The following is a 10,322-nucleotide window of genomic DNA, read 5'->3' as shown; positions in this document are numbered from 1 at the left end:
TATTACTGTCTACAACTACCTGAAGGGACATTGTAGCCAGGTGGGGGGTGGCCTCTTCTCCCAGGTAACCAGCAATAGAACAAGAGGACACAGTCTCAAGTTGTGCCGGGGTAGGTATAGGCTGGATGTTAGGAAGAAGTTCTTCACAGAGAGAGTGATTTGCCATTGGAATGGGCTGCCTGGGGAGGTGGTGGAGTCATTGTCCCTGGAGGTGTTCAAGAAAAGACTGGATGGGGCACTTAGTGCCATGGTCTAGTTGATTGGATAGGGCTGGGTGATAGGTTGGACTGGATGATCTTGGAGGTCTCTTCCAATCTGGTTGATTCTACAATTCTATGATTCTATGATTCGTTGTGCGATGTTGCCACGAATAACGTGGTTGTTAATAGAGGATACGTTGTGATGGCTATTTCCCAGTGCACTGCAAGCTGTGTCACAGTTTGTCACCTCAGTCACATACAAGGTTTGTTTGACCCTTATCTACCTGATGTGGGCCTGTAAACCACTTAGAACAGTAAAGTCTTTGGTGGCTTTTCTGTTGTAGGCTTTTCTCACAAATACTGTCAATTTTCACTGAAGGACAACATCAACGTCTGTCTGTTCAGAGGCTGAGTCTAACCCGTTGGCCTTTTTGAGTGATGCAGGTAATGCTGACAACTTTTTATCCTTCCTTATGGTATTTTCTGTAGAGTTGAGAGCACTGTCAGCAGGTACTATTTACGCCACTAGCGTGGTCACGCAAGTAAGCCGGGGAAAAGCGCTGTTAAATGCCAGTTTGAGTTAGAAAGTAAGTTCTCGGGACAAGTAAGTTTGGGCACTCTCACAGCTGCAGCCGGGCCGTGCATCCTCGTAGCTAGCTGCAGGGAATGACGGAAGCAATGCCAGCACCCATCAGCAAACAGAGGCGGGGTCCGGGGCAGCTCCCAGCCACTGGGTGGGTCGCAGAGCTCCTTGGGAAAGCAGCCTTTGGCGAGCTCAGGGGCCATGGCTGGGCCTGGAACGAGCTCTGGCACGATGCGCTACACACCAGCTAAGTGAGATGACTCGCTCCGCCGCGGGCCCGACAGCCCGAGCAAAACACGCACGCAGGCGCCACGCGAACAAAGCGCCCGCACCGCGGCAGCCCTACCCCCCGACCCGCGAGCCCCACGTTACTTTGATTGACAGCTCAGCCTCCCCGTGCGCCTTCCCACAGACCTTCCCCTCCTCCTCGCGGCTTTGCCCGCTCCACGCCCTGCTATTGGCCGGCTCGCAGCTCTCCTGCCGCTCGACTAGACATGGTTCCCAGCGAAAGGCTAAGAGGCGGAGGAGCTCAGGATCTCGCATTGGTCCGTGGGGCGGGCCTTCGTCACCGGCCCACGTTGGTTCCGTAGCCAGTAACTGGCTAGCAGGGGCGGCAGCCCAACTCCCGGCGGCGGTGTAGGCGGAGCCGAGTGGTTGGTTAGCTGGCGGAGTGTGAAACCGCGTGCTAATGTAAGCGGCGCGGGTAAGTACGGCGCGCCCTGCTCGCCCGCTGCCGCGCGCCAGTCCCGCCGGGCCACTCTAGCTGCCCCTTTCCTTCCATCCTCGCGGAGAGCAGGGAGAAAGGAAGCCGACAGTGTTTCCCGCCGCTCGTGTCCGGATTTTGCAGCCGCCGAGAACTTCACCCCAGGTCGGCAAGTCGGGCAGCGCGGCGGAAGAGGATGAGGATGCTGCTACTGCTGATGCCGCCGCGATGTACTGCGCTCGGGTGAGGCGAGCAGCAATCCGATGAGCGCTTGCCCAGAGGCTGCACGAAGAAACTTCCCGTCAGATTTAGCCCCGATACGAACGCTTTTATATTTTTTTCTTCATTCTGCCCCTTACCCCTCATCCCGCGACGGGGCGGACGGCTTGGCCGATCGGGCCAGTGGGAATTCTGAGGGCTTTCGTTTTTCTTTTTAGCCTCCCTGCAAGTAACGGAGGAATCTGCTGCGTTTGTGGAGCCCCCTCCTCTGTCTTCCTGCGTTTCGTGCATGTGCTACTAGAGCTGCTCCGACCGGGGTTGGCAGTGTAGCGCCTCTCCTCCGCCCCCTTGCTCCTCATCCCGCCTTCCTCTCTTGTTCATCGCTCCCTGTCTTGCCGAGGACCTGGCCCCTCCGCCGACGCCCGGGAGCGTGGCACTCCCGGAAGACTTTCTCGCGCCCCCTCGGCTTCCTACAGTCCCTCCGCGGACTGTTCCACTTTCCCCGGGTGGATTTTCCTCTCTTGGCGAGAGGCAGAAGTGGGGAGAGCAGTTGTCTCCGTATAAGGTTTCCGGCTTTAGGATTGCATCGGCAACTTGCAAGCCCGAGAAAAGATACTCTCTCGAACGGCGGGCTGGCCGCCGCGCTCGCCGCGCTCCCCGCCCCGTCGGGTCCAGTCGTGCCGCGACCAGGCACTGTGGGAGCCGCCCACCGGCCGCAACGCTGCCAGAGGTGCGCGGAGCTCTGTGACCGTCCGGAGTGCGGCCCGTTCGTCTCTGGGCACCCACAGTTCTCCCTGGAACAACAGCAACAAAGGGCGCCGCAGTCGAAGGATGTCACGGCGGCGGGGACATTGAGCGGCGCCTTGCTCTCACTCTTGCCCGCAGCGGAAGGAAGGCGGCCGGCGGGTGTCGCCACTCCTACCCGCTCGGCGCCCTGGGTGTGAAGCCTTGAGAGGGCAGGGGGCTTTTCGCGAGAAACGTACTGCGAGAGAACTCCGCCACGGCCAGAGCCATGTTTCCCCAGAGCCGGCATCCCGTAAGTATTGCCCAGGCCGCCGCTCCGAAGTGGTAGGTTGGCTGGGGAGCGCGGCGCGGGCAGGGCGGGCGACTCCCAAGTTTGTTCGCTCCTGGCTTGAGTGGTGCATCTTGCCTGTCTGCGCGCCCCCTCCCCCATTTGTTTCGTGGGTAACTTACCCACCTTGGGAATGGCGGCGAGGGTTGGCTGCCGGGCCGGGCATTATCCCTCTCCCCGCCGAGAGTGGCTCCCGGGCTGTGCCCCCGCGCCGGGGGTCGACGGGGAGGAGCCTGCACGCCCCACTTTCATGTAGACGCCGGTAGCAGAATCGGGCGGGTAGGAACCGGAGCGGCTCCAGTTGTGCAGTTAGCCTCTCGCCCTCGCAGATGAGAGACGGGAAGGTGGGTAACGAGTGCGCAGGGACCCACGGCGGTGTCGGGTGGGGCGGGCTGGGGTCTCCATCCTTGCCACCCTTGCTTCCCTCCATCCCTAGCCCGGCCGCGGTGAATAGCGCCGCACACCCCCTCCCTACGGGGCGGCTGCACTGTGTCTGAACGTGCCTCTCTTTCCCGTGCCGGCCGCCGCCTCAGACCCCGCACCAGGCTGCAGGACAGCCTTTCAAATTCACCATACCGGAGTCGTTGGATCGCATCAAGGAGGAGTTCCAGTTCCTCCAGGCGCAGTACCACAGGTGAGCGCCGGCGGGGCGCCTCGGGGCTGGGGGTTGTTGCCCCATCCCCTGCCGGGCACGGGGGACTGCACTGAATGGCCACGACCAGGTGGGGGCGTACAGCGTCGTGGCTGAACCTCGCCGCAGGACCGGCTCTCTCCGCACCATCGCCCTTTGCCGGCCGGGTTGTTGAAGACTGGCAACGGGAAGCCTCGGTTCCCAGCAGTAGTGGGGTTTGCCCAGAGGACAGGGCGCTCACCCGACGAGGCTGCCCTGCGCGGTTCCGCCCGAGCAGCTGCGAATGCGTGGTGCTGTCTAAGCTGCAGAGATTCGGCGGTTGTGTGCAGTTTTACATACCCAAAGTGTTAGGGAACCTTACGTGGAAGATTTAAAAAAAATATTTCGAGAGAAGAGCTGCGCTAATGAGACTTATTCTCGTGCTTACTGTTTGTGTAGCGTCAACGCAAAGATTAGTAAAATGCCAGTGTTCAGTGTGTAAAGAGCCATGAGAGACTTTTAAAGCGCACAAGTACTAGAGTAGTACCATGAAATTGACATGACTACTGAAGCTGTGGCATGCGTCTCTGATTGCTTTTACCCTTTAGACACTCTTGTGTTTGCGCTCGCTGCAGAAGTCCCTGCAGATATTTAGGGTGTGGGTTCTTACCGTATACAAGGCAATGGCTACTGAAGGGCCTTAATCATTCCTTAGTTTGGTACTTAAATGCAATTGCAAAGTTTGGATAGGAATAAAAAAATTGCAAGTTTTCCCATTAGAAAATGCTTGCTTTTGATTAGGCTTCCTTTTTCTTACCTATGGTATTGTTGTCATAGCCTTACCTAAAATGGTTAACTTGTTTAAGCTATTTATTACTTTAGAAATGCAGTGTAAACTATAAACTTCCAACTTCCATCTGTAAAAGGAGAAGGAAAAAACAAGATCTGCTTACCAAGTGTTCCCAAGAATGCTTATTAGTGTCTAAATTAGTTTGGAATGTTGAGGCTTTACCCTCAGTTAAAGTAGTCAAATGTAAACCATTGTTACTGATGAGATATGCAAGTGTCAAATGCATCTTTTAATTTATATAAAGAAAAACAGTAAACCAAGTTGCTTGTAAATGATAGCCGTAAGATCACTGATTTTTCAAGCCTTGGGCAAGGTAATATTAACTAGCATATACTTATGGTTAGGAATTATAGACCTACTCTAGTTGTGATAGTAAACTTGAATGGTGTTACTTGGCAATATTGTCTTACACGAAGAAATACCTCTATTTTATTATTAATCAGTACTTTGAAGAAACTCCTGTTATAGCTTGAAAGCTGTAGCGCTTTGTAAGAGCTCTTTTTCAAAGCAAGAAGATTGGATATGTTTGGGCTCTGGAAACAGTATGGGGTTCACAGAGCATCCATGGAATATTGTGTAAATTTTCTGTGTAGCCTTTGTATTTAAAGTATGAATGAAGCCTTTTGTATTTTCATGTTAGTCTGAAGATTTTTAATTAGGTGTTTCTGTCAAAATGCAAATAAAATGTGTAAATGTCAAAACAAGTGACATAAGTTACATTAAAGTGTGATCTATTTTATAGCCTTAAATTGGAATGTGAGAAACTGGCAAGTGAAAAGACAGAAATGCAGAGGCACTATGTGATGGTAAGTCTAAATGATTTTTCTTTGTTAGACATCTCCTAGTATAAAGTAAGTCAGCATAAGAGAATAATGTATACTTCTTTATTTGCAGTATTACGAAATGTCGTATGGATTAAATATTGAAATGCACAAGCAGGTAAGGCATTTTGTTTTCTAAACTACAAAATCTGAAGTCCATCTAGTGTGTTTAAAAGCTGTTCTGTTTGTCTTTGGATGATTGTATCGTGTGTTTGCATCAGTAGGCTGATTTGTAACTGTGATGATTAAACATCTGCCCACCTGCTGTCACAGTGAGGTACAGGTTAGGCTTAGTGACAAGGGTTTCTGGTTATTGGTCCTGAATGATGTTAGCAAAAATAGAAAATGTCTTGTGTCGGTTGTTTCAAATATATAGTTCAGTGTTTTATATGGTTTTATTAGTGGTATATCATTTGATATTTAGAACTGGTCTTATGTATGTGTAGCACATGTAGTGATATCTTCAAATCCTTTGCATTTAAAGGCGTGAAAAGATTAGTGACTTGGAAAGCTCTAGTTATGAGTTTGCAAGTTCCTATAAAATTCACACTTACTGCCACTATAATGGTGAATAAAAAGGGTATTGAACACGACACTAAGGACCTCATAAGAGAAGAGAACCTAAATGATTGCTCAGCCCAGAGGACCCTCAATTGAGCACTCATTGTCTGCCAAATAAAGCATTAATGGCAAGGTGTAAGTATTCTGTAGATATGCTGACATTCACTTTTTAATCAAGATGCTGGTACAAAAAGTCTTTTAGAAATCGATGGCCTCTTGAAAAAAAATTATCATTAGATGAAGTTGCACAGTTGGACACATTTCAAAGTGCAACAGTGCAATTCTTTCTTGAGATGTATGTGCTATTTAATCTAAAACTCTTGTTTCATTAAATTAAAGAGCATGGCTGACTGGGTAGGGCACAGCAGAGAAATTGATTAGTTCAGGCTTAGGGTCTTCAGTATATTCAGAGACTTTGATTAAGCAAGTGGATTGTAGAGTTGGATTTTCCTTTTGTAACTCTAAACTCTTTGATTTTTATTTCTTTTGTTTGTTTTGTTTTCTCCTAAAAATTGTATTTGATAAGGTGATATAGTAGTAATTCCATAATAACTTTGTGTCTGCAAAGATGGGTAGGTATTCTCATGGTTTTTAGAGGTATGCTTGCTTGGTTACAAAATGTTGGTAAAAGACGAAACATGCCAATCTTCTTGTCATTGGTTTTGTTTTGTTTGGAATTTTTGTCTGTTTTAGTTTTGCTTTGTTTCTGTTTTGTTAATTAGAATGAAAAAGTAGTGCTCCAAACAGCTACATGGAAACAACTAAAATGATGTTTAACTTGGTTCTGTACTGTAGCTATATTAGTCATCTGTTTTAGAACAATGTTAGCTTTTCCAGTGAGGTGGCTTCTGCAGGCTTTGTGATTTAGAGATTTCTTTCTTGGATTTTTTTTTTCCCCTAAAAAAAGTTTTCATAGAATGGTAGGTGTTGGAAGGGACCTCTGGAGATTATCTACTTCAACCCTCCAGCTGAAGCCTTGGTAAGATTGCAAGAGAACACATCCAGGTGGATTTTGAAAGTCTCTAGAGGAGCCTTCACAACCTCTCTGGGCAGCCTCTACAGTGCTCCATCACCCTCAAAGTAAAGAAGTTTCTTCTTAAATTCAAGTGCAACCTCCTGTTCTAGTTTGTACCTCTTGCCCCATGCCCTTTTGGAATACTGTAATCTCTTGAGGAAGCCAAGATCTGTATAGGAGATTTACCTGGTACAAATTAAATGCTGTTTTCAGTCCTTTTTACGAGAACACGTGGCTTCAGTAAATGTACTAGGAATCAACTTTATGTAAAATCGGTTAAGCCCACAAAAGTGGAGTGCTAGAGCTGAAGTTTCCCCTTTGACCTTACCATCTGTGTATTGCAAATGTTTGGTGTTCTGTATGTATGGCAACTATAATTTCATACCTAGTAGGCAGTGATAATTCAGCAGTGTTTTTAATTTATGACAGCACTGTATCTGTGCTGATTCTAGCTAGAGAGAGTAGAACATACTTGCTCTGTGTACACTGGTAAGGAAAGAATAAGCTTTTGAAGACAAATACATTTCTTTGGATAGGATTCTCTCATACTGTGCTTTTTAAGTTACTCTAACTTCTAATAGAAGTAGCACTTTCATGTTAAAGACTCTTGATGTAGATGCCTTCAATGAGGATACGAAAGGGTGTTACAGTTTGCTATGTAGATGTTCTTTGGTTACAGGAAACAGAATGTACCAATGACATTCTTCAGAATTTCCGCTGGTAATGATAAGTTCAGAGGAGGCTTCTGGCAGATAGTAACCATAATTCTTATTAAAACTGGTGATGTCTAGCCCCAAGGGTGTAGCCAGGCTCAAATTGGTGCTTTTTGCTGGCTGATCACTAGCATGGCCTAAGTGCTCATTATGTTGTAGAGAGGGCCTTTGGAGCTCTCATTACATTTGACAGGAATTCTCTCTAGGGGGAAACTGGGCATTAGCTAGACTCCTGACAGGCTGAAATTATTCCTGCTTTATGGCTTATAACCAAATGCTAGCAAGGCGTCATCAGGGGACAGGAAAAATTGTCATTTCTGACAACATCTTTGTTACTGAAAAGTGCAGTGATGGGGAAACTTTCCACTGAACAAGCTTTAATGTTTTTAAGGCCTACCTCCTGCGTGGATGCTGCGCTCGCTCGGTGTGAAGCCCTTCAAACTGAATGCTTGGTCTGCTGATTGAAAAACAAAAAAATTGCATTGCAGCAGTGTTGCTTTTTGCAGTTTGGTGTGTTAAGGTAGAATCACTTCAATAAAATCAAGTGCATTTTGACTGCATGTGAAACGTTTGGAAATTTGAATTCCATCAACAATTCCCTCTTCATTTAATTTGATACACTTATAATTTGACTAAAACAGAATTAGTCAGGACTTGAATGTTGTTATAAACTTAATTGAGGTGGAGTTTCTGTATATGAACATCTGTAGTACAGAGCTTTCCACTTAATTATATTGCATATGAGTCCAGAAATGGCTATGTTAAAGCTTCCTTCATACCCTCACAACTTTAGCACTTTGTAGTGTTTCATTGCATAACCATTTACTTAAATTGAGCTGCTACTGTTTTACAGCCTCCTGTCAGAACAGTGGTCAAAGAATAATCTCTTTTGGCATATTTGTGGCTGGTTGCACGTTGAGCTTTTTTTGTTTGTTGGTTTTTGATCTTGTTTTAGTATTAAAAAAAAGACTTTCAAATGTTAGTTCTGAGGAGGATGTTGTGGGTGAATTCTTAAACTGCTTTCAGAGAAATTATTTTAAAGTGAGTAGTTAATAGATATTGCATACCTGAAATAGTAACAAGTACCCAAGGATTCATTTAGGATAGATACACTTTCTTTCATATTGTTTTCAAAACAGGAAGAATAAGAATATTTTGTGTGGTCTTAACCTTTGTTATACTGTCCAGGTCACATTTTCACCAGTGTGACATCTGTGGATGAGTGGACAACTACTGCCAATATGTAGAATTGGTTGGGTTTAAAAAATCCCTCTGTACTTAAATAGTTGCTGCTCTTGGCTTTTAGGGCAGCACCTCTTTTTTTTCACCATCTCTGTTTTGTGTCGTAAGTCAGAAGATAAGGCTTCCTGTGTGTTTAATGCCTAGATTGTTTAGAGGCAAGATTAGTTTTTGTTCGGTGGCAGGCAGCCAAAGAAACAAAAATTCAGCACTGCTGAAACAGTTGTAGCAGACTATATAAACTATTACAGTGTGTGGGTTTCTCTTGTCTTTGTGTGTCTTATTGTGATCTCTCACTTGCCTGGAGGCAGATCTGTCATTCACTACCTTGCCTCTTACAGAAAAGTGTACAAACTCCCAAACTGTATTATGTCGATGGATTGTACAAGAGTTAGACATCTCTTTTAGCTAGGACTGCTTTGTGAGATAATTTCTAATACTCTGTAGCAAAGAACAGAATTTTTGGCTAATATGTCATTAGAAGGTTAGTTTTCAGGAATGAGTTATATAGAAGGGAATTAACTAGTTTAGTTAGCAGCACCTGAGAAGGATGTCTGCTGTTGAAAGATTTCCTTCTTTTCCAATAATTGTAATTACTGGAATGAAAATTTTATCAGTCCTTAAGGTTTGGTGGTGTGCAGCAAGTTTGCAGTTGGCACTGCCACACAAAACATGCAAACCCTGGTTTTAATTAAAAACCAAAATGTTAAATTTCATACAGAGATGATACTTATAATGGACATGGTACTTACTTGACAAATACCTGGTTTCTGAATTAATACTGTCGTATCATTGGTGCAGCCACTTCAGCCTCAGCTGGAGTGTCCAATTTGAAGTCATTAGATTTCAGCTTTCTGGACTTCTAGGCCGCATTGAAGCTTATTGTGAAAAGGAGTTACCTGACAGTCTTAGAGCACTGTGTGAAATATGTCTCCATACAGCTTTTAGGTCACCTATTTTTATGTATCATCTATTATGTCAGATCCATATAAAGTTTAAATCTGGAAGTATGTCACGGTCTATAAACACTTCACGTATGTTAAATACTGCCTGATGCTATCACATTTTTAGACTTGGTCTATCAGATTTCATGTTCCCCACAGAACTGTAAAGGGAGTGAGAAAATGCTTTTCTACCAGCTGCATTGTTAAACTTAACCTTTTGTTGCTGGAACTTAGGCAGTTATGTCTGATACATCTTACAGATTGGTTAAAGCGAGCAAAAACATGTCTTGCTGGTTTTTGAAGTGAGAAGAAGGGAAGATGCTTTGTGAATGTGCAGTACCCTTCTATTGCAATACATTCCAGGGACAAAGCTTAATTTTCTTGCTTGTACTGGTAGACCAAACCAAGCTGAGCATTTGGATTGCCTTTCCTCCCACCTGACTAGCACTTAAGTGTAGCAAAGGGCTAAAGCTGCATTGCGTCTTCTGTGCAAAATGGAAGATAGGATCTTCTATATTTGATAATAGGTTGGTATGTAATAAAAGCCTTTAAAAACACATTTAGGTTAACTGGTGTTTATTGACAACTGCATAGTAATGGTTAAAAAAATATAACAACATTGAGTAGGACTAAGGAGTTTATTTTTCGACTTTAGGGAAGATTTAGGCATATCTAATGGCAGTTATGTCAAACATTACTATTTCAGTCTTTTGCATCACACTGTGAATGTAGCTCAGCAATAGTAGTTGTTTGCATAGTTCTTTTTAGAAAGGAGAAAAGCAACACCTGACA

The 10,322-nt window shown here is 45.4% G+C and overlaps 1 protein-coding gene across 2 annotated transcripts in view; it reads left to right on the top strand.

Annotated features, from left to right (window-relative positions):
* The first annotated feature begins 1,494 nt into the window (after positions 1-1,494).
* Positions 1,495-10,322, top strand: part of TLE1 (TLE family member 1, transcriptional corepressor) — a 103,694-nt gene continuing 94,866 nt past the window's right edge. For both annotated transcript variants that reach the window (XM_064176272.1, XM_064176273.1), the window contains exons 1-4: positions 1,495-2,741; positions 3,311-3,411; positions 4,980-5,043; positions 5,132-5,176. In XM_064176272.1, coding sequence (XP_064032342.1) covers positions 2,718-2,741; positions 3,311-3,411; positions 4,980-5,043; positions 5,132-5,176 — 234 coding nt within the window. In that variant the 5' untranslated portion in view covers positions 1,495-2,717. The remainder of the gene's footprint in view (positions 2,742-3,310; positions 3,412-4,979; positions 5,044-5,131; positions 5,177-10,322) is intronic.

The sequence above is a fragment of the Pogoniulus pusillus genome, chromosome Z (assembly GCF_015220805.1).
Source record: "Pogoniulus pusillus isolate bPogPus1 chromosome Z, bPogPus1.pri, whole genome shotgun sequence".
Classification (NCBI taxonomy): domain Eukaryota; kingdom Metazoa; phylum Chordata; class Aves; order Piciformes; family Lybiidae; genus Pogoniulus; species Pogoniulus pusillus.
The sequence above is the reverse complement of the archived record's forward strand: the minus strand, read 5'-3'. Positions and strand labels throughout refer to the sequence as shown.